General features: G+C 46.1%; 1 protein-coding gene across 1 annotated transcript in view; it reads left to right on the top strand.

The window, feature by feature from the left end:
- The window catches only part of RETREG1 (reticulophagy regulator 1), a 163107-nt gene that overhangs the window by 35224 nt on the left and 103148 nt on the right, over positions 1-24735 (top strand). The window contains exons 2-3 of the mRNA XM_074987824.1: positions 9823-9929; positions 12683-12713. Of these exons, the coding sequence (XP_074843925.1) occupies positions 9823-9929; positions 12683-12713 (138 nt within the window). The remainder of the gene's footprint in view (positions 1-9822; positions 9930-12682; positions 12714-24735) is intronic.

The raw sequence follows: 24735 nt of genomic DNA on the forward strand, positions 1-24735 counted from the left end.
ACGATGGTTTGGGTCATGAGGGCCAGCTTTCTCACTCTGGGCCTACTGATAAACGAGCAAAAGTCGACTTTAGAACCAACCCAGGATGTGGAATTTTCGGGGTCAGGTTGAACTCTACCACTGCCCACGTGTATCTGCCACCTCTCTGCTTTTGAGCCATCCAGGATCTTGTTCGCACAGTGTCATCGGGTCCACAGGTGCAGATCATAACGTGCTTAGGCCTCATGGGTCACATGGCCACCACTATGTATGTGGTGCAGAACGCATGGTTGTGTTTCCGATGTTTCCAACTCTGGATAGCAACCGTTTAAAGACCAGCAAACTGAAACCCACTCAAATGGGTGACAGCGCCAACCGATGTGTGCAACTCTCTACAACGGTGGACAGTGCCAGACAATTTGTTGGCGGGAGTCCCCATTCAGCAGCCACAGCCCAAGGCTCTCATGATGACAGATGCCTCCTTGTTGGGCTGGGGAGTGTATCTCAATGGAAGTCCGTGCAAGGTCGATGGTCTGCAGCAGAGTCGACCCTGCATATAAACTTAGTAGGACTCACAGCGGTACACAACACCTGTAAGTTTTTTCTACCGAGCATTTGCGGCATGCTCGTCAAAAGTCCTCACGAACAATGTCGCTGCAATGTACTACATCAACCACCAAGGGGGAGCCCGTCCTCAGTCCCTAAGTGCGGGAGCTACCCACCTATGGAACTGCTGCATCCGCAATGGGATAACGCTAACTGCATGCTATCTACTAGGGTCAACAATACGGAAGCAGATGCACTGAGCAGACACCTTGCGCCAGATCACGAGTGGGAGATCTGCAGAGACATCCTCCTCATGGTGTTTCATTGGTGGGGGTTTCCAGCTGTAGACCTGTTCACGATGCGCGACAGTCACCAGTGCGAGCTATACTGTTCCAGCGCGGGCCTGGGACCGCAATCCCTAGGCGATGTGTTTCTGATCAGCTGGAGGGGTCCACTGCTTTACGCATTCCCACCGACGGTATTGATCCCCAGAGTCTTACAAAAGGTCAATGGGGATGGAGCTAAGCTTATACTCATAGCACTGGCATGGGTGCGTCAGCATTGGTTCCCGATTCTTTGCAGAATGTCGCTGCAAAAGCCTCATCTCCTACCCTGTCCTGTAGATCTATTGACTCAGCAGAAGGGAATGATCATACATCCACAGCCGTACACCCTACACCTCACAGCTTGGTTGATCGTTGGTTCAATGTGGTGGAGGACCATTGTTCAGAACAAGTAAAAGCTATCCCCATTCAGAGTACACGAGAAAGCACATGAAAGACATATTGTGTGAAATGGCTATGATTCGTCACATGGTGCTCAAAGAGGCAACTAGTACCAAATGAGACACCAATTCACTCAATACTTGACTACTTACTAGAGCTAAAAAGTCAAGATTTAGCGCTGGCATCCTTAAAGGTACATTTGGCTGCTATATCAGCCTTTAGATATATGGAAGATGGTACGTTGGTGTTTGTGCACCCAGTGACTGCACAATTCCTCAAAGGCCTAAGGAACATGTATCCACCAAAGCAGCCGGTAGCGTCCCCTTGGAGCCTGGATCTGGTCTTAGAGACACTGTGGAGAGGCCCCTTTGAACCCTTGGCCACAACTTTGTTCAAACTGCTGGTGCAAAAGACTGCCTTCATTCTTGCAGTCAAGTCAGCCCAAAGGGTCAGTGAGCTATTGGCCCTCATGGTGACCCCGCCATATAGGATCTTCAACAAGGACAGGATGACACTCAGGTTACATCCCTGCTTCATCCCTAAGGTTGCCTCTGAATTTCATGTCAATGAGCCAATAACGCTTCCAGCATTCTACCCAAAGCCACGTGCTTCAGCACGGGAAGTGCAGTTGCATTCCTTGGATGTTAGAAGAGCCTTGGTCTTCTACATCAACAGGACCATGCCCTTTCGGAAAACCAAGAGCCTGAAGGTGTCCATAGCCCATCGTTCTATAGGTGAAGCGATTTTCTCGCAAAGACACTCTAACTTTATCATGTCCTGCTACTCACTGAGGGGTGTGTCCTTGCCATGCCAACCAAGGGCACACTCAATGAAAGCAATGGCAACATCCACGGTGTCGTTCAGAGGAGTCCGCCTTCACGATATCTTCAGGGTAGCGACCTGGGCATTCTACGACACATTCGTGAAGCGCTACGCTGTCTACCGACAGATGACCGAAGATACCTCCTTGTCCACAGCAGTGCTGTCTGTCCTGGACCAGACCTGAATCTGGTACCTGCCTCTTAGTTTCCCAGGGGTGGTACCACTGCTACTCAGTCACCTAAGGTGGAGCACCCACAGGGACACTTGAAGAAGAAAGAGAAGTTACTCACCTTTGTACAGTAACGATGGTTCTTCAAGATGTGTCCCCGTGGGTGCTCCACCTCCCACCCTTCCTCCCCACTTCAGATTCTTTGTGCTTTATGTTTCAGATTCGGAGTGGTTTCGAGGAACTGGATCAAACCAGACTGCGCACATGATGAAAAGAATGCAAAGAGGACCAGAGGAACCGTGCATGTGTGGTCCGGCAGAAACAGCTATAAAGATCTTTGATCTGGGGCGCCAGGGTGAGCCTGACACCTAAGGTGGAGCACCCACGGGGACCCATCTCGAAGAACCATTGTTATTGCACTAAAGTGAGTAACTTCTTTTTCTACCACCTCCCTAGGTCCCCCATTCCAGTGCTTTACCATGCACCTAGTCACACAGTTTTTCCAAATATCCAACCTAGACCTCCCCCACTGCAACTTAAGACCATTGCTCCTTGTTCTGTTGTCTTCCACCTATTACCACCTCCCTCCATCCTCTTTGGAGCCCCCCCTTCAGGTAGCTGAAGGCTGCTATCATATTCCCTCCCCCAAACCCACGCACATACTGTTCTCTTCTGTAGACTAAATAAGCCCAAATCTCTCAGCCTCTCCTCATAAGCCATGTGCTCCAGCCCTCTAATTGTTTTTGTTGCCCTCTGCTAGACTGTCACCAATGTGGGCATGCCCTTTCTGCAATGGCATTAGGGGCAGAATTGGATGCAGTACTTCAACTGTGGCCTTTACAGTGCTGAGTGAAGGGGAATAATCACTTCCTGCTGATAATACTCCTACTAATGCACCCTAGTATGCCATCCGTTGTCCAATCCATACTACTTTAACTTGCTGGCAAGAATACTGTGAGAGACCATATCAAAGGCTTTGCTGAAATCAAGGTGTATCCTGATCATCTCTTTCTCTATATACACACAGCCAGTTGTTTTGTCATAGAAAGCAGTCAAGTTGGTCTGGCATGACTTGCCTTTGGTGAATCCATGTTGACTATTCCTGACTAATTTTCTCTCTTCCAAGTGATGTAAACTGAATTCCTTGAGGATCCCTGTCCATGAGTTTTCCAGGGACTGTGGTGAGGCTGACCAGTCTATAGTTCCCTGGATTTTCCTCCTTCTTTCCTTTTTAAAAGATGACCCTCCTCCCCAGCCCGATTGCCATGAGTTTTCAAAGATGATGGCCAGTGACTTTACAATCACATCAGGCAACTCCCTTAGCACTCTTGGATGCATTTGACTCAGCCCTATAGATCTGTGTATGCCCAGATTTTCTAAAGCATTCTTAACCTGTTCTTTCTCCACTGGGGGCTACCCACCTCTTCCCCATACTGTGCCCAGTGCAGCAGTGTGGGAGCTGGTCTTGTTTGTGAAGACAGAGGCAAAAAAAAAAAAGCATTTAGTACTTCATCTTTTTTGACATCCTCCACCATTAGGTTACCTCCCCCTATTCAGTAAAGGTCCCATGCTTTCCTTAACTACCATTTTGTTGCTGTCATGCCTGTGTCTTTCTTGGTTTTTTTTCACATCCCTTGCTAACTGTAGTTACAATTGCCCTGAGCCTTCCTGGTTACATCACTGCATGCTTGAGCAATACATTTATGCTCTTCCCTGGCCATTTGTCCAAGTTAGCACTTCTTGTAAGCTTTCTTTTTAGAGAATTCACGATTAAGCTGGTTGTTTACTGTATTTCCTTTTGTTACTGCACATCAGGATGATGATTTCCTGCACCTTCAATAAAACTTCTTCAGTATGCAGCCAGCTTCCCTGAACTCCTTTTCCCCTTCTTATTGGCAGGGGAAAGAATACCTAGACTTGATGACAAGCTGCTTCCTCGTAGTGGTGACATTCTGGGCAGTATTTTTTTTCTCCCCAGAAGTTCCCTGTCAAATATTTTGTAGTTTAGTTCTGTGGAGGTGAACTTCCTTGAGTAGTAAGCACACAGGTATAATATGCCTTCAGGACTGTATCACTGAAAGATGACAGCACCAGTCATGGTATGGGAGATGTCAGTGTCTACAACAAAGGCTAATGCAATATCAGCGTGAGCCTATATGTGTGCTTTAATAAAGGCAAGTTTCATCTGATTAAATTCATGCTGGGCCTTGGGAGACCAATGGAATTGGACATTTTTCTGGAGGAAAGTAATAACCACTCCCATCTAAGTCTCTTGAGTTTTGGATGTTGGGACAGCAACCCCTGGCCTCCAGCCATGATGTCTACTAAACTCAGAGGCTGTTTCTACACATGCCACTTTCCTCTGAAAGTGGCATGCTAATGAACACCCGAAATATGCTCGTGAGGTGCAGATGCAAATTCCCGGTGCCTCATTAGCATAAGGTCACGTGGCTTGAAGTGCGGAAGACCTTCTTCCAGACTCCAAAATGCTGTGTAGAAGTGCGGTCCCCGGGGTGGTGTTCTGGAAGGAAATCCTGCTTCCAGAGGCCCCTTCTTCCGGACTCCAAACCACGTGACCTTATGCTAATGAGGTGCCGGGAATTTGCATCCACGCCTCACTGGCGTATTTCGGGCTGTTCATTAGCATGCCACTTTCGGAGGAAAGTGGCATGTGTAGAAACAGCCAGATAGAAAAACAGACTTCCTGTGCTTGTCACCAAGTGAGTGGATTGTGGAGTACCAGCCAGGACATATCAAGGATCAGGGGAAAGAATAGTGAATGGCACACATCAAATTGTAATGTTTCCTCATGCCACGGAGGCTGTGTCTACACTATGAGACAAGTTCAAATTTATTAATATTGATTTTGTAATTCTCGGGTATGTAAATTCGATTGACTGTCCTCACCTCTCCATGTGCTCCTTACATGGTTAACTTATTGCTGCCACACTCAACTGGCAAGCATCGACTGTTGCAGTAGCGCATTGTGGGACTCTGTCCCACAGTTCCATCATCCCCATAGCATTCTGGGTATGCTTGCTGATCTTTGACATCATCTTCCCATATTGCATTTTCCTCATTCCCTTCCCATGGTAAGCAAATGTCCATTTTTGCGTTGGAAGGAAGCAAAAGTAGAGCATCCACAGTGATGGCAGAAAAGTTTACAGAAATCTTTCTTCTGTAGCTGAAGTCTCAACTGACCATTCACTGAGTGTCCCCCCTCCCGTGATTGCATCTGATAACTCAAAATAATACAGGGACCCTGAAAAGCTTGAAGAAAAAGAAGATAAGAAAGTTTTTGAAAAAAGAGAGTTGCTGAGGGGAGGGTCTTTGGCTTTCTGATGCACTGTAAGGCTTCTGTGCACTGGCTGTGTTCTCAACTGGCCATCCATTGAGTGTCCCCCCCGGCTCCTGTGATGGCATCCAATCCCTGAAAATAACACCAGGGCAAACTGTATTCTCAAAGTTTAAAGAGAGAGGATAGAAAAGTCTAGGAAAAAAGATCTTTGTTTTACCTCTGCACTGTACAGGCATTGCCAATACGGGGGATGGCAGTAAAATCAAATACACTGAATTTATAACAGAAACAGGAATCTCAACTGGCCCTTCCCCTGTGTTTTTTGAGGGTCAAAGCATGACGACAGATATAAATTTTTTTCATAACATTTCCTAACAAAAATATCAAACCAGCAGGTGTCTGCAATGGACAGCAAACCCCTGAAAATATTGTTGGAGTGGGGAGGTGCTGTGGTCTGTGGCTGCAGAGCCAGTTGAAATAGTTGAAGTAGTCCCCCTGACTGTCTCAGCTGCCAGGGGAGACTCCCCGCCCGGTGGCTGCAAGCACCCAAAATTTTCTGCTGCCCTTAGAGCCATAAAAGTGTGCAAGCTAGGACATGGTGCTGCTTGGCAGCATGGTCAGCACCAAAGGACATCCCTTTATTGGGTCGGGGGCTACACATGTGATATGGCTGAGCATGGGAAAGACCCCAACTGTGAGGCGCTTGTTGGGGGAAGAGAATGTGGTTTGCACACAAATGTAAACTGCCAAGAAGTTGTTTCTTGGCCTCTTATGCAAGCATGACCCCCAGCACAGCCTTGCTGCCTTGTGTGCAGCAGCGCAGCAGCTGTTAAAAAATAACAAGTGTAGAGACAGAACCACAAACTCCATGCTGGAGCTATTTGTAATGGGTAGATGCGCTCACAGTGCTAATAGCAAGGAAAGAAAGACATTTCTGAGGCCCTCATACAAACATGATCCAACAGCCCCAGGCTTCTGGGTCCCGATTTGAAATTCACAGTCTTCCTGTTACCTAATTCCTGTGCACCTGGAGGGCAGTGGCCAGTACGGTGCACTGAGCGGCATTGTGGGTTACAAACAGGATGCTTCTGGAGGCTAACAAATTCAATTTGAAGATGTAGTGTTTCCACACTGGCCTTTAATAGAACTTTTGAATTCGAGCTTGAGGCTACACCCACCAGGTAATGATGACATTGTAATGTTGATATTAGTGCTCCCGAGCTGTGGTACTTACAGTGAAGACAGTCGTGGTAGTATTGAGCTGACTGCCTTAAATTTGAATTTCTGTCTTAGTGTAGACGCAATCTGAATCACAGTCTCCAGCAAAGCTTTTTCTTTCATTACTGGGTTAGAAGACAAAGGGGAACTATCAGTAGTCTCTGTAATGTCAGGAGTGGCCTTAGGTTTCAGGGGAATCTGCAGGATCTCTGCATCAGTTAAACAATGAGTTACACCTGAATCAATGAGGGCTGGTAAGATGGATTTTATAGGGGCACCCCTGGTATGGGAAATTGGACTGGCACCTAAAAGTGGGGGCCTTTGGGTAGGGCTCCAGCTGCATTCAGATCAGAAATGGGGCTGGTGTTGTCATTCATATTCTGTGGGAATGAACCACTGATGGACCACATTGGCTAGCATATTTGCCAGGTTTGTGGATCACGGATGGATGCGGATCCAAATTTTCTATCGAGAGCCCTGAAAATTTGCAGATATATACTTTGGATCTGTGGACCATATTTGCAGATCAGATGCTGTTCAAGTTTGGTGTGGATCATAAGAGTATCCACATGCCTTGGAAGAAGATTTCTCAGTTGTATACTACTGGGTTGTCACACTCCAAGAAAGACCTGGCATAGTATAAGGCTTCCTTGGATTGGATGGTCATCCAATAACTAGACTCGCATGGTGAGTTGTAGAGAACTGGGGGTGCATCATGAACAGGTGAGGGAACTGGTTTACAAAATCCCAGAATGATTCCCTGTTAACATCAAACTCTTCAGGCAGTGGTATGACTCTGACAGGGAGATGCCATTTATTGTCCAGGTTTCAGGCATTGGCTGATGTGGCAGAACACAGGCAACATGCTTCAAGAGCCTAGTGGAGAGCAAATATACTGGGAGCTGGGTCCATGCCTTTTTGTTCCCCACCTAGATGCTCAGTAGGCCAAGGCAGGCATCTGGGGCTTGTTAAGAATCGCTCTGCAGCAAGAAGGATAATCAGAGGCCAGACCCCCGCCTTCATGGCAACATCGTCTAGAACATCGCTGACAGACATCCATCTAACCTGCTCTTAAATATCTCCAGTGATGCATCCCTAGGCAATTTATTCCAGTGTTTAATTGCCCTGACAGTTGGGAAGTTTTTCCCTAATATCCAACCTAAACTTTCCTTCCTGCAGTTTAAGCCCATTTCTTTTTGTCCTGTCCTCAGAGACCAAGGGGAGCATTTTTTCTCTCTCCTCTTTGTAACCCTCTTTCAGGTACTTGAAAACTGCTATCATGTCCCTCTAAGTCTTCTCTTTTCTAAACTAAACAAGCCTAGTTCTTTCATTCTTTCCTCATAGCTCATGTTCTCTCGACCTTTAATCATTCTTGTTGCTCTTGTCTGGACCTTCTCCGGTTTTTCCACATCGCTGTTGAAATGTGGTGTCCAGAACTGGACACACTACTCTGAGGCCTAATCAGTGCTGAGTAGAGAAGAATGACTTCTTGTGTCTTGCTCAAGGCACTCCTGTTAATGCATCTTAGAATCATGTTTGTTTTTTTCATAACGGCTTCTCACTCAGTGCTTTTTAAAGAAAAAAGTGGAGGAATTCAAGCTTCAGACTGCTCCCTGCATCGAAGCCCAACTCCCTCCATATCTGGGGGCCCAAACTGCCTTGGGTGTCTTAACAGCCTCCCTACCCCCCCTGTGGGGTTCGCTGCGCCCCGCCCCGGTGGGGCCCAACCCACCCCCACACAGGGCCCAAGCCATCCTCTGGTCAGGGCCCAAATTGCCCCAGGCAGCTTAACTGCCCCTCAGTAGGGTCTACGCTGCACCCAGGTAGCTTAACTGCAGGGTCTTAACTGCTGCTTTTGGAATGCACATGAGCAACAGAACTCAAAGAACAACAGTTGCAAAAGGTAAAACCCATATCTCTCCCTCCACACAGAGTTAATTTAGAACCTTCAACCTTCAAACCATTTCTTGTAGATTTAATATGAGTGGACAATGAAAGATCTGCTAATTTTTCTTGAATGGACATTGGTTAATTTGTTATGAAAAAGAAAGATAATTAAAGCTTGACTAATGTCTTTAAAAGGAAATTGTGGCATTATACCATGAGCAATGTAATTGTATAATCTTTTTCTGTGAAGCTGGGTCAATCAATAGTAAGCAAGTGGGCTTCCATATAATTTAGTCTGATCATGGATATTTAGAGTAGCTGCTGATGTGGTATTAAAAATAGTCAAATAGAAGGGTTTGTCTATGTGGTATGGTAGTGAGCATCAACTGCACGTGAGTATGTCACATGCTAATTTGCCTGTATAGATCCTGCGTGTGTACATTAAGACTTCTCTAATACCCATTAATGTAGTCTTGTTTCAAACAGCCCTGTTAATAGATACTAGGGAACTTTTAGCACAAGTGAGCTAAGACACTAGCACAGCTCCCTCTCTATTACTATTCAACAGGCAAGGCACTACATTTAGCCATTTGGAATAGGGAACTTTTAGGGTTCACTTGAAGATCTGTGAGGGCCAGTTAGTGCTCAGCATGCAAGTGTTTGTTAGAGTTCACATCCCAATATAAAAAGCATATTCTGTCCTGTTTTCCTTTCTATACTTTGTTCATGTTAATTAAAAAAGATAAAAGACATGCTAAAATGTAATATCCAGACAAGTTCAATTACAAGGTTTTTGCTTTTCCCCTAGGACCTAAGGGGGAATGTCCATGAAACACTTGAACATATTTTAGTGTTGAAGTTTTTTTCTTGTTGCTTCTTAGCTAAAATGTTGATTCATGTTTGGTTTTATTTAAGAATGTTTCTGGTATTAAGTTCAACAGATGTTTCAATATAGGTTTTTAATCCAGTGCATAATGGCCATATTATACTATTATGCAGTGTTTGCTTTTTGGAAATGACGACAAGGAGCAAATTCAATGGAATTATTAAAGCGATACCAATATACATGTATTTTGTTTGTTAATTATTCAGGTTGGGGTACAATCATGGTCCTATAGAAAGTGAGTCTACTGTAATTTAAAGCATTTAGAGGTTTGGTTTTTTTTTATTCATCCTAGGTTCCTTGCTCTTACCCCTTGGAGAGTATATCAACTAACTTCTCTCATAATGCTTGGAGTTGTAACTATGCAGATAATGAAAGATGTGGTATTATCTCGGATAAAAGGTACGTCAGTTGTCAGTATAGAAATTTACCTTTAACCTACAAATGTTTTTCTCTTATCCTAGTGGTGCCCTCTTTTTTGTGTAGTTTTTGTGACTCCATACTGTGTCACAGTAAAAGTATTAATCATGCAATAGCGACTACTAATCTCTGAAGAAGTTTTAAAAGGAAATTCTGCTGTGATAAAAGTCACTTTAAAATAGAATTGTATGCATTATGCCATTGCCCATTTTTTCCTGACACTTGTTTCCTGCAAAGTGTTTCAGAAGTCTCTGAAGGCATGTCTTCCCTACAGTGTAAGCCAGTGGTTGGGAAAATGCGGTCCACCCAACATTTATGTTCAGCCCACCCAGCTGATTATCAGAGCGAGCATACTTACAGCCAGCAGCAGCAGCATGTGTCCTGCAATCCTTCCCTCTTGCTCTGTCCTGGAGCCAAACTTCTCCCAGGATCCTCCTGCTACCATGTGCAAAGATGGGAGGGGAGTGTTGATGGGAGGGGGAAACTAATCCTTTATGCCATCTCTGCAGAGCAGCGGTCAGGGAGAGGGTCTAAACAGTGACTGAGATGACTGCTTCTCAAAAAGGCAGTGCACTGTTCCTAAGATTTCTGAAGCAGCCAGCTGTCTCTCTGTCACACACACACCCACAGTTTGTCTCACACACTGTCTGTTCCACACACTGTCTGGCTTACCCACACACACACACACACTCACTCACTCACTCACTCACACTCTCTCTCTCTCTCTCTCTTCCAGTCTCTGAGCCACACAGGCAATCAGTGTCACAGTCTCTCTCTCTCACACATACACGTGTGTGTGTGTCCTTTCCCTCTCTCTCTAACCCCCAGCTCTGCCCCCTTCCACCTGAGACTATGACCACTGATGACTTCTCAGAATTCATGGAGAGGCCTCCCTCCAAAAATTGTTGCCACTGCTGATGTAAGCCCAGAGTTGGAAATAAGACTCCAGCCCTAACCCTATTTGCATCTATACACAAACTACTGTAAGCCAGAGCTCAGTGTCCCAGGGCTCTGTTGGTATAGCTATATAGCAAGGAAACCCCCACAGCTTGGACTGGGACTGCAGGACTGTTTCATTGCTTTGTAGATGTTCAGACTTGGGCTGGGTCCCAGACTCCAGGAACCTCCCCATTGCAGGTTCCTAGAAAACAGGCTCAGACCTGAATCTAGAAATTTATACAGCACAGCCGTAGCTCTGCGATCCAAGTCCTGCAAGCTCAACTCAGCTGGCATGGACCAGCTGCAGATTTCTTTGCTCTGTAGACATATGCCTATGGGCGTAGAGGGTTTGAGCCTGAGTTATATTGAGACCCAAGGTTCAAGCCCTATTGCTTTGCCTTGTAGATTCAGTCCCATTGGACATGTGAGAATATGTGAGTATTCCACAATGCCAGAGGCACTTAGTGATGCATCCAGAAAGGCCTACTTGGGCTCCAACTTCATGTAGGTGGGCAATGATGGGGGATGACATCACTCCCCAGCTGCAGTCCCAGGCAGGCTGGTGGACCCCTTGCACTGGGGTAGGAGTAGAGCCATGGAGAGTTGCAGAGGTGGGCCTGGATGCAAAGTAGGTGGGCCACAGCCCACTCCGGCCCACCTGTGAACAGTCAGGCTTGGTGAACTAGAGGAGCCATGTTTGGGAGGGACTCAGGCCCGCATAATGTAGTGTAGTCACCGGAGCTCCAGATTAGGATCCATCCTCACACTAGTTCAACAGTTTCTAACTCAGGATTACAAATTAGTAAACATATGGTCAAGCCCTAGGTTGATAAAGCCTGCTAGTCCAAGTTCCGCTATTCTTGGACTGACGACATTGTTGCATAGGCATACTCTAAAAAACAGCAGAAGATTGAAGAAGTATAAATCCTATTTGTGTTTCTGCTTCATTTCAAATTTCTGAGGCCTTTTTGTTTTTTGTTAGGTTACACGGTTTGTGACCTCTAGTAACAAATAACACTAATAGTTTTTGGCACCAGCTATTATTTATCATATCGAACATGCAAGTGTACACTCCTATTTTTATTATTTGTCAATCCAGCAATGTTACATGAGGCCAATAAAGTAATATGTTACTAACTGTGAAATCTTGAGAGTTATATTTCATCTGAGATAACATAAAACATCTCCAGTGACTTTAGAGGAAGAGTTCAGGAAAGTCCAAAACTACTAATTGAGTTCTGTCATAAAGAATCTCTTTTAGCTTGAATCAGAAACATTTTTACATCTAAAATCAACAAATTACCATTTGAACTAAAAGACAAATATCTGTTAGATCACAGGAGGAGAATTACTTTTATTTAACTCTAGCCAACCACTAGATGGCAAAATTGTTATAATGACAAATACAGAATGTGGTGGCCAGGGTTTTGGATTACAAAATTAGATTACTTTTTGATAACTAAGTTAGTTTACGTTTGGTATCTAATCATTCTAGTTTAAAGGCAGACCATGTTAAATAAGTACACTGATTTTTCATGGAAGTGTCAAACTGCTTTGGGATATCAGAATTACAGAAAACCTGTTGATTTTTCTGAAGCTTGCTACTCCTGGTTTAAAATAGGAAGTGTGAATTATTTTTGATCAGCAATCTGTATAAATGTGACTTGAATTATAGAATAGATTTCAGAATAATTTTTCTGTAATTTGGAGCTGAATCCAAAAATTGAAGGGAGGGGAAAAAACAGATCTGCTGCATACACCAGTGCTATTTTCACATTATACTTTGTTTATTTCAGCTGCACAGCTATGGAGGAGCCTCACTGACAGGTAGGTGTATTGTCTATAAATACTGATAATTATTAAATTAAAATTACAGTCTATTATTACATTACAAACTTGCATTTTACAAATGCCTGGGTGTTCCAGTATTCCGGCCTGTGCCGCTGAATGGAGACCAGGACACACATTCCATCGCAGGAGCACCAGGTCGGGGATTTCACCATCCCCCTGTGCATGTTGGCAGATGCTGCCCACCCCTTAGAGCCCTGCGGTATCATGCGTACCTCAGGGGTTCCCACCTATGTGGGGTGGTCCCCTGCCACGGTCCAGCCGTGGCCTCCCCATGTGTGCGGCTCATGGTGCTGTCCAGAGGAGTGGGTGCTGGATGTTGCTGGTGGTCATGGCCCACTGGGATCCATGGTCACCCGTGCTGTGTCCAGCCCAGGTTCGCTGGGTGTGTGGGTGGTCTGCTGGAGGATGTGCCACCCCTGCTGCATGGGTCAGGGTATGTGCTCTGCTGGGTTCTTATTGGAGGGTCCATTGCCAAGATCTGATGACGCCCATTGCCTGGCTCGACAACTGGGTTGGGAGCTCAATCACCAGGTCCTCCTCATCACTGGAGACCTCGGTGGCAGCTTCTGGCTCCAGGTACATGGGGCAGTCTTCAGCTGCTTCTCATCTCCAGGGTATGGCTCAGCTGTTGGGGTGCTGGGGAGCTCCCTGTAGTAGAGGTAGGTTGTGGGACCTGCCCGTGAGCAGCTAGCAGAGTCCCAGAACTGGACATAACCCTGCCGCAGTTCCTTTGCCTTACTTTTCACTTGCTCAGGGGTGCAGGCGGGATGTCCTTGGGCAGACAGCACTATGGCCAGATTGGCAAACGCAGCCTCATTCGGCTGCTTGACCCCCATCTCTTTCAGGACCTCCTCTTCCCAGAGCCTGAGAAGATCCCTCAACTTGGGCTCCATCCAGGAGGGCACCCTTTTGGTGGGTGGGGGGAGCTGCCCAGAATCCTGTCAGGGCTCTGCGGCTGAAGGGGGTGGTCTTGGGGCTCCTAGGTTGGCTGGCTGCTGGCCATCACAGTTTGCAGGTCTGAGGGGATGGCTGGGAGAGCATGAGGCTTGCTTCCAGCGTTCACTCAGCTTCCTGCCAAGTGGTTTCTGGGTCCATGCAGCTTTAAACATAGTCAAACACAGCTAACATAGAGCCCCGCTGCCACCAGCCTGGGTGTCTCCACATGCCAGCTGGCTGGTGCCATGGAGGACTGTGCTTTCAAAAGAGCAGACTGCAGAGCATCTACACACTTTGCCTTTTGAAAGGGGGCACTCTTCCTATTACAGGCCCAGAGGAAGGCTTTCAAAAACAGCGCTGTGTTCTTTCAATTTTGGATCAAAAACTCATTTTGTGTGTAGATGCTCTGCATGTGCTTTCGAAAGAGGGCTGGATTTTCCAAATGTACTTGAAAGTGTAGATGCAGTCCTTTTATATAGTGAATGAGACACCCAGAAAAAATTATTTTTACAAATAAAAACAACCCAGTTCTTTAGCACCGTAAAGACTAACATTTTTATTTATTAGTTAATGAGCTTTTGTGGGTATTATACACTTCTTCAGATTCTGGAACAGAAATGGATTCAAATTCCAAAATCTGAAGAAGTGGATCTTACCCACAAAAGCGCCTTACCTAATAAATAAAATTGTTAGTCTGGAAAGTTGTACAGGATTGCTTGTTTTGTTTCTTTTTTGTTTTTTGTTTTTTGTTTTTTGTGAAGCTGCAGACTAGCATGGCTACCCCTCTGAGACTGTTAGTGTTTTTGTTTCTCCTAAATAAAGATGATTTTAAAGCTTCATGCCTGTAAAGTATGAGCCAAGAGAGAGGAGATGATAATATGTGAGAATAAATGTAAAAAGTGGAAGATTTTGACCTTTATTTGTATCTTGGTTCACTGAATATTAGCATTAGATTACAAATGTTATATGGAAATTATTTACAGAGGGCACAAGAACCTACAGTGACAGCTTTTCCCCCCTCTGAATGTCATGTGCAGACATTCAGGTTATTGTGACACTTGAGGGTGGTGCTTTCCAGCACAGCATCTGATTAGTCACTTAATTTAGCAAGGAATGTCCTAATACGTACCTTATCAAAGCATGCGACTGTATATCTGCAGAATAACATGTTTGTCCAATGTGTGTATCTATTGAGAAATATTTTATTTCTCTTAATGTGTTTCTGTAAGGTTTTAGTCAGTACATGGATAGTGTTGGAGAAAGTGCAGTATTGTTTGTCAAGCTACATAAGTTATTTCTCATTCTTATGGTGAAAAAAAATTAAAGCCAGGTTTGAGGTTTTTTCATGCTTGGTAGCATTGCTTCTGTTTTATTTATTATTTCTTGAAACCAGGTGATGAAAAGTATCCTTGAGCTCAGTCCATTGCAGATTGAACCTCTCTAATCTGGAACTCTTTTGTCCAGCAAACTCTATAATCTGGCATGAATTTAGTTAGCCGGACAACCACTTATCATGGGCATGGCCAAGTTTCCCATAGTCCCATAAAGTTTGTTTACAACCACCAGTCCTGTCTCTCAGTGTTCTGTGCTATTATTTAGCTGTAGTTTACTCCTAAATGTCTTTTAAGAGTCCCATAAACAGTGGAAGTGTTGGTAAAGTGCAAGAAAATAGTGACTTCCCATCATCTCGCAAATTCTCTCATCCAGTACCAGTCAGGTCACGAGGGTGCTGGACAGGAGACGTTCAACCTGTCCAAAGTTCCCTGGTAATTAATATTTTAATTAATACTTCACATGGGGTGGGGGGAAGATTTGAAAGTATGAAATCCTGTTCCAGGCCACCAGATGCAGTACTCGGTCTTTTAAACTATCATGTGACACAACTCTGTCTCCAGTTAGCAGTGAAGTTTGGTCTAATAACAGTGATATACTTTAAAACTTGAAACTTTCTTTTACTGCACAGTTTTTCTGGTAGTATATGTAAAGTATTTCCCTGAATTCAGCTGTCAACACTCTTTTCCTTGTTTCTGTGAGATCAGAATGACACTTAGAGATGCTTTAGTGTTTAAAGAGGCATAGGTCAGTGTGCAGAGGAAGGATAGCTCAGTGGTTTGAGCATTGGCCTGCTAAACACCAGGTTGTGATTTCAATCTGTGAAGGGGCCATTCAGGGATCTGGGGCAAATAGATTAGGGGAAAAAAAAAAAAGAGAGATGGTGCTTGGTCATGCCAAGAGGGCAGAGGACTGGACTCAACAACCTCCCAAGGTCCCTTCTAGTTCTATGAGATGAGCATTTCTGTGTATATTTTTTTATATTGTGTCTGTATCATCCACGTGTTGACTCAAGTACTGCCACCTAACCAGTTTTATCCATTTTGTAGTTAGTTGCTCATTTGATTTTTTTCTTCCTAAATGAGATACTTCGTATTTGTCTTTATTAAATTTCATTATGTTGATTTTAATGAGTTCTCTAATTTGACAAGGTGTTCGTGAATTCTGATCCTTTCTTCCACAGTGCTTCAAGCCTGTCCCAGCTTGGTGTCATCTGCAGATTTTCAGTCCAGGTTATTAATGTCATTTTAATGTCCAGGTCCTTAATAAAAAATATTGATTAGGGCTGGTCTCAGGACTGACCACTGAAGAACACCTCCAAGCTTGACAGTGAATGATTGAGATCTACTTTTTGAGTATGTTCTTTCAACAATTTGTGTACCAACATTTTAGTAATCTAATCTAGACCACATTTCTCTAGTTTGCTTATAAGAATGTTATGTGGGAGTTCATTAAAATCAAGACACGTGTCTTTTCGTTCCCCACGTTCAGTCGTCCAGTAATCATATCAAAGAAGGAAATTAGGGTGATTTAGCCTATTTGCTGACAAATCCATACTTGCTATGCCTTACACTCTTGTTGATCTCTGTGCCTAAAAATAGTTGGTTTAATATTTTATTCCAGTATCTTTCCAAATATCAAAGTTAGACTGACTGCTCAATAAATCTATGGGCCTTCTTTATTCCATTTTAAAGATAGGTACTCTGTTTTCCCTTCTCCAGTCCGTTACATGTGCACAGGCTGAGACCCATAGTACCTACCAAAACCCCTTACAGACCCCTATGAACAGTGCCTCCTTTCTCTGTGCCCAGAGACTCATCCACAGAGTAAGGCAAGAAGGGGAGACCTGGCAGCTGGACTGGGCAGTCAGCCCAGAACCCCACAGCATGGGGCTTGGCAGTCAGACCCTAGAACCCCTGTGCTGGGCCAGGAGTCGAGTGTTGGGCCTGGAGTGGAAGCTAAGATGTTAGGCATGAAGACCCACCTAAAATCTGGCATCCCCTGGTTCCCAGGTCCCACAGCCCACTCTGCAGAGTCCCTACAACCTCCTCAAACCTACTCAAAGACCCACTCTCCTGCACCCTGCTGGCAAACTGCCAAATGTTGTATGTCTCTGCCAGACCAGAGTGGCCAATTTTAATTTTTTGTTAGCTCACAGCTGGGCTGTTGCTGTGTGATAACTGGGTTGCCTGTGGGCTCTGTACAGCCACTGCTGTACAGGAATTGAAGATGAGGTTCCTTACTGCCACTGCAGCGTCTGAAATCCCATCAGGTCACTTCTATGTAGTTGACCGCCTTGTTCTTTATTTCTTTTTTAGCAGTTGCAAGTGTTTCTTAGTATGAGAAGTTTTTCCACAGCTTTCCAGATTGGATCATTCAGATTCATTTTATTGTGATGCAATTGTAGGTGCAGGACTGTTATGATAGAAAACAGGTACAGGAGCTTTTCTGCTTGAATTTCACGCATCACCTGTGGATCCTTGTAAAATATTCACTCAACAATTACTAAATAAGCAAACGGCATATTGTATGTTTTTGGGTTTTTTTCTCCATTATACAAAGATTCTTTGTACCAACAGATAAGCAATTGCTGTGAGAAACTGAGCTAAATATGTCTCCATATAGAAACTTCTTACACCAAGATTCTGAAGTTTTGTCACTGCCATGAAAAGAGCAAAGGTTATCATGGTGACAAAAATCTCACTTATTATCAAATGCATGCATGACACTACTTGTAAAAGTAATGTTTTGTGGTTCACGTTTTCAATACTCCAGCCATAAAATATACGAATGACATATCTTCCCTGAGTACAAGACTGACTGACCTCTTCCAGCTATAATGAAAAATTATGATAGAAAGAAAGAAAGGTAGTAGTGTGATGGGTGTCGGTACCATGGCTTTTCAAATTCTAAGATCTTGGCTGACAGCTTCTAAAAAATTTTTTTTAATTAAATCAATATTGGTGAGGTTTCTGAGGCTGGGTGCCGAAATTTGACCTTTTCACCTCTATGTATGGTCTGAGTGCCAGTGATCCTTTCAACAGTCCGGCTGGGGCTGTGCACTTCTGGGAGTACTGCCCCATGGTCCAGCAAGGGTCCTTTGCTCTGGCAGGGGTTCCTGGAGACACTGTGTTGGAGGCCCTGTACTTCAGGCCTCGCCCTGATAAGGGCTGCGCACCCCATTGGGAACCCCACACTCCAGGTCCAGCCCTGTACCCCAGTGGGGGTCTTGCAATCCAGGCCTGTCCCTGCGCTCCAGGGCCATGCTCTGGCCCTGGTGGGGGCCCTGGCCTCATGCCCTAGTGGGGGCCGCATGCTCCAGGTCTGGCCCTGCACCCCTGTGAGGACTCCAGCCCTGTAGCAGTGTGGGGACACTGCGACATGAACTTGACAGCGAAGGCTCCAAGTGTGGGGCCTGACCCAGTGGGGCCCCTGACCCTGTGTGGTGGTGGGGGACCCTGGTCTGTGGGCTCCAGCCCTGTGGCGCAGCAGGGTGGGGACTCCAAGATGGGGGCACTGCACCCTGGCCCCACACTCCTGTGGGGGCCTGAGATCCAACTTTGTCTCTGCACTCCTTTCATAGAATCAAAGGGCTGGAAGGGACCTCAAGAGGTCATCGAGTCCAGCTCCCTGCTTCAAGCAGAATCAGCCCCAACTAAATCATCCCAGCCAGGACTTCGTCAACCTGGGACTTAAAAACCTCTAGGGATGGAGATTCCATCACCTCGCTAGGCAACACATTCCAGTGCTTCACCACCTTCCTGGTGAAGTAGTTTTTCCTAATATCCAACCTACTCCTCTCCTTTTGTAACTTCAAACCATTGCTCCTTGTTCTGCCATCTGTCACCACTGAGGACAATCTGTCTCCATCCTCTTTAGAGCTCCCCTTCAGGAAGTTGAAGGTTGCTATTAAATCACCCTTAAGTCTTCTCTTCTGTAAACTAAATAAGCCCAAATCTCTCTGCCTCTCTTCATAGGTCATGTGCTGCAGCCCCTTTAATCATTTTCATTGCTCTCCACTGAGCCTGCTTCATCCACATCCTTTCTGTAGCGGAGGGGCCCAAAGCTAGACACACTATGCCAGATGTGGCCTCACCAGTGCTGAATAGAGAGGAACAACAACTCCTCTAGGAGATCTGCTTGACATGCTTCTCCTAATGCACGCCAATATGTCCTTGTCTATGAAGACTGAGTCAAAGAAAGCAGTGAGTACTTCAGCTATTCTTACATCATCTGTTACCAGGTTACCTCTCTCATCCAGTAATGGCCCCACGCCTTCCCTGATAAGTCTCTTCTTGTTAACATGCCTGTAGAAACCCTTCTTTGTTACCCTTCACAACTCTTGCCAGCTTAAGTTCCAATTGTGCTTTCACTTTCCTGATTACTCCCATGCATTCTCCAGCCATATATTTATACTCTTCCTTAGTCATCTGCCCATGGTTCCACTTCTTATACACATCATTTTTGAGTTTAAGTTGACGAAGGATTTTCCTGTTAAGCCAAGCTGATTGCCTACCATATTTGCATTTCTTAGTATGCAGCAGAATAGCTTGTTCCTGTGCCTTCAGTAAGACTTCTTTCAAACACTGCCAGTTCTGCTGAACTCTTTCCCTTCATTTTTGTTTCCCAAGGGATCCTGCCCATCAGTTCTCTGAGGGAGTCAGAGTCTGCTCTTCTGAAGTCAAGGGTCTGTATTTTACAGCTCTCCTTTCTTCCTTTTGTCAGAATCTGGAAATCTACCATCTCATGGTTGCTGCAGCCCAGCTTGCCAGCCACTTCTATTTCTTCTGCTAGTTCTTCTTTTGAAACTTTGAGGAATATGGTTTTGCTTTTTTATACTCTAAAAAGTCTTCAGACTCTCATTTTCTTTCTATAGCTTTTATGCAAAAACTACAGTGGCAAAAATTCTCATGCTCTGTGTTTCACAAAAAGGATTCTTCTGGGTGCCTCATGGTGACACACTGACTACACGTGACAGTCCATGGCTTGCAAATTAGGTGTTGGTATCTGTTGACAGCCATGGATTTATCATGTTCCATTTTTGTGCATCTCCTAAACAGAAATGTGACTTGTGTTCCTTGGTGAGGGCTAAATATTCCACAAGTTTTAACTCTGTTTTGTGTGGCTGTTTTAATACTGCACGTGATGATTTTTACCATCCAAACAGAAAAGCTACGCCTACACTAGCCCCTTCCTTTCGGAAGGTGCATGGTAATGAGCGAGTTGGGAAGATGCTAATGAGGTGCTGCCATGAATATGTCAGCTATGGTAAGAGCATTTTCACAGGCCTGGGAGTACTGGCAGGCGGGGGCGGGGGGAAGAGCATTGTCTGTACCCTTCCTGCCATCAACCTGCCCTTTCCCACATTTCACTCCTTCCCGTGAGGGATGTGGCCTCTGGGATTACTGATGAGGCCTGGTGCAGGATGGCAGTGGAGCTTCCCCTCCCTACCCCTGGCACTCCCCATGGTGGTAGTGGAGTGAGTGTCCTTGCTGGGTAAAGGAGAATGGGGAAAGTAGTGGGGCAGAGTGGCTGCCCACTGACCCAGAGGTGGAGAAACCTCTCCAGGAGCCATTTTAGGCTGAGCCTGACCCCTCCCCATCACCCAAGCGGAAATCAGAAATCACTATAAAAACCCAGCCTCCAGAGGTCTACTCAGTGCTCCCTGCCTGGGAGTCTTGAGGACCTGCTGGAAATGCAGGACCTGCAGAGAACCACAGACTAACCAAGACCCCTCTGGACCCTAGCTGGTTCCGGACTACCTGGAAACCCCGAGAACCCAGGCTTCAGAGGAGCCAGGGGTCTGCCCTGCGCTCCCTACCTGGGAGGCTGAGGACCTGCTGGAACCAAAGGACCTGCTGGTGGCCACAGACTGGCCTGGACCTCTGGGACCCCAGCTGACTCCATATTACCTAGACACCCCAAGGAACCAAGCTGACCCCCAGGAGCGACCTTGATTCTGGCCTATGCCCCAAGTCTGGCTAGAACCTTGAGACCTGCAAGTGGCAGCAGGCTGGATTGGACTGCCTGGACCCCTGCCAGTCCTGGCACCTCTTGCACCTCCTAGCGATCTGTCTGACTCAGAGGACTGGCTAGAGCCCCAGCCTGCACCCCGAGTCCAGCTGAGACTGCAGGACCTGCCAGTAGCTGAGGACTGGATTCGACCTCCTGCAACCCTGCCAGTCCTGGCGCCCCTTGAATCCCTAAGAGCCCAACTGGACACTCAGGTATGTGCCAAGGGAGAGAATGGAACTGGCCCAGGGGATAGTGAGGACTGTTAAAGGACTTCAGGTCAGCGTGTTGGGGGCCAGATCCCCCCTGGCCCTCGCAGCAGGACACGCTGCTCAACCAGGGTCCTGAGCCGGGATGCAGTGGAGTGGGGTGAGCCTGCGTCCCCCCCACCCACCTGTTGGGTGGCAGTCTCTCCCTCTCCACTGACTCAGGACCAATGAGACAGACTGTTGCTGGGCTCTCCCCTAAACTGCGTTTCCTGCCCTAGTCTGAACCAGGGCCTGGGTTCTTGAACTGCTTCCTGTTGTTGGCTGCCCTGCTCGGAACCAGGGCCTGGACTCTCTGAACTGTGGTTGCTGCCCCACCCTCCACCAGGGCCCAGGCTCTCTGTAAATTGCGTTTACTGCCCTGCCCTGAGCCAGGGCCTGAGCTTGCTCAACTGTGTGTGTTTACCATCTTGCCCTGAACCGGAGCCTGGACCCTCTTGACTGGGTTTATTCACTGTCTGCCCTCACCTTGGGCTAAGACCTCTGACCTAGGGCTGTTTCCCTATCTCCCACCTGATGTAAAGCCAGGTATTTGAACTATTGCCTCCCATCCATCTGAAGTGAGGCTGGGGCTAAGGGACTATTGACTGGGGGGTTGTGTTAGTACCTGCAGCAGTGGGGCGGACTGGCCACCCTCTGACCGGTAGGCAGAGGAACCCCTCTGGGAAGCCTAATTGTCTATAGGAATGAGGTAATTTTGATCATTAGTTCTCCCTGGCTACCCACACAAGATGACTGCTGGAAATATCTAAGACTGAACTGGGGGATTGAGGGGACCCTGGCTGGAAGGCTTTCTAGTCTATGAGAGAAGCTTATTAGAACAATTTTGAATGTGAGTTGCAACATAGCTAGTTTCTTTATTGTTAAGCTTAGCTTGTGTTTGTTTTATTTTGCTTAGTAAATTACATTGTTTTGTTTGCTGTCTCTTATGACCACTTGCATCATTCCTTTTGTGCTCAAGAAATCACTTTTGTTTATTAATAAATCTAGTGTAAATAATTGTGTTTCCCCCACCCCTGGGTAAGGGAAGCAAGAAGCATATGCATTTCTCTCATTGCATTGTGAAAGAAGGCAACTTTCATAACTTTGTTATACAGATCTCTGTACAACGTAACAGATTTATCTAGGGTTCAGCTTCCAGAAGGGCTGGGTATCACTGTGCTGTTTTCATTTAAGGCCTGCAGCTTTGGGGGTGTGGCCTAGACCCTGCGTCTGTGTTGCAACAGGCGAGCGTGTCTAACTCAAGAGAAAACAAGGTACTGGAGACCCAATCTGGCAGGAAAAACAGGTTCAGTGAGGCCTCAGCACATCACATAACAATCCCAAGGGGATCCTGACCTGTCACACTCATATTTGACAGTGTTGCCGGCACTGAGAATTGGCATGACATCATGGTGATTATGCATATTTATAACAATCCTGCTTCTTATCCTCTTCAACTGGGAGTGCATGCCTGATCACAGTCTATATGATCAAACCCTGCAGTCTGTCACCTTCAGCCTGTATAGGAGGAACAACAACTCATCTCTTTTGTGAAAAGGAAACAAAATTTATGTTAATAACATGCATGCAAACTTTTATGCCCCAGATTTTTTCTGGGTCTATGTAGAAGGCGGTAATTCAAGAACTGTCACACACATATATGCATATACATACACACACAATCACATTCTTGCCACTTTTGAAACAGTAAAATTATGTATCTGGTGACCCTTGTGACCATTATCCTAGCACTGGATGAAGAAGGCTGGCTTTTGGCTCTTGACCTACAAGATGCTTATTTTCATATTATGTTACTCCTGTGTTTCACAGTGGGGCCCCATCAGTAACAGTTCCAGGTCTTCACATTTGGCCTCTCAACTGCTTCTAGAGTTGTTTCAAAAAGTCTAGTTGTCGTGGATGCTTATCTCAGGTGCCTCGGAGTTACGATTTTTCTGTACTTGGACGATTGCCTTATAAAGGGTCCTTTGGTTCCAGAAGTGCCGCACGTGGTCTGTGCAATGATGGATCTCCTACTCAACCTTGGTTTTCAAATAAACTATCAAAAGTTTATGCTTCAGCCAACTCAGGCTCTAGAGTTCATAGGGGACTGCATACACACCACCATAGCCAGGAACACTCTTCATGCTCACAGGTTCAAAACTCTTCACGACCTCATATGTCCCCCACCATCACAGTTCACAATTCCCTAAAATTCCTAGCGTACATGACAGCCACCTTGTTCATTGTCAAACTGGCCAGGCTCCACATGTGTTGCCTTCAGTCTTGGCTGGCTATGTGCTACGCCCCATCTAGGGACCCACTGTCCAAATCGGTGGCCATCCCACTTCATATCCTCACCTCCCTACGATGGTGGACAGACCCAGGCAACACCTTAACCAGAGTACTGTTTCAGCGGCTGCCCCCATCTCTTACCCTTACCACAGATGCATCCCTTATTAGATGGGGTGCCCATTTGGGATCCCTTATGATCCAGGGCAAATGGTCCTTCACTGAACAAGCATTTCACATGTCTCCTAGAGCTTAGGGCCATTGGGTATGCTTGCCAGAATTTCCTCCAGTACATAGCCCACAGGACAATCAACATCATGATGGAGAGCGCCACCTGCATGTACTACATCAACTGGTAGGGCATCATCAGGTTTCCCTCCATACACATGGAGGCCTCAAGCTTTGCACTTGGTGTCTTCAACACCATGTTGCTCTGGTTGCTGCATACCTTCTTGGAGTACTAAACGCGACAGTGCCCACCATAAGTGGGAGATGGACACTGTGTCCCTCAGTTATGTGGTTCACCTCTGGGGCCAGCCTTGCATAGACCTGTTTGTAACCCAGGTCAACAGGGAGTGTCACCAATACTGCCAGAGAGCGGGCCTGCAAGAAACTCTTTCTCCATCGAGTGGGATTCACTCCTTCTCTATGCATTGTGCCCCCCTTCCCATGATCACAAACTCCTCATCAAGGTCAGATTGAACCAGGTCCCCCTGATCGTCATAACACCAGTGTGGCCTACCTTTGAAGACTGTCCATTGCAGATCCATATAATTCTCCTCCTTGTTACATCCTCCTTTGTCAGGATTTCTCTGGATACCCTTCGCCCTGATCCTGTCAGACTGCACCTCTACACATGGCTGCTTCATAGCTCCAGGATGCCAAAAATGCATTCTCTGAGGGGGTAAAACAAATTCTGCTTAACAGCAGACAGGGATCCACTCAAATCTTATCTCTACAAATGGACAAGATTCTCCAGGTGGCTTGGTGTGAATCACTCTGCCGCCTCAAACCGTGCCGCTCCCTATCCTACTTGACTACTTGCTGGACCTGCGGAAGTCAGGTTCTAGTGCTGAGTATGGTCAGGGTGCATACCCCAACTGGTGGCCTTCCACCGCACAGAGGACAGTTCTTAATGCCATCACCTGTCCACAGTGGGAGGAGGAAGCTGCTATGGGATG

This window comes from Carettochelys insculpta, chromosome 2 (assembly GCF_033958435.1).
Source record: "Carettochelys insculpta isolate YL-2023 chromosome 2, ASM3395843v1, whole genome shotgun sequence".
NCBI lineage: Eukaryota > Metazoa > Chordata > Testudines > Carettochelyidae > Carettochelys > Carettochelys insculpta.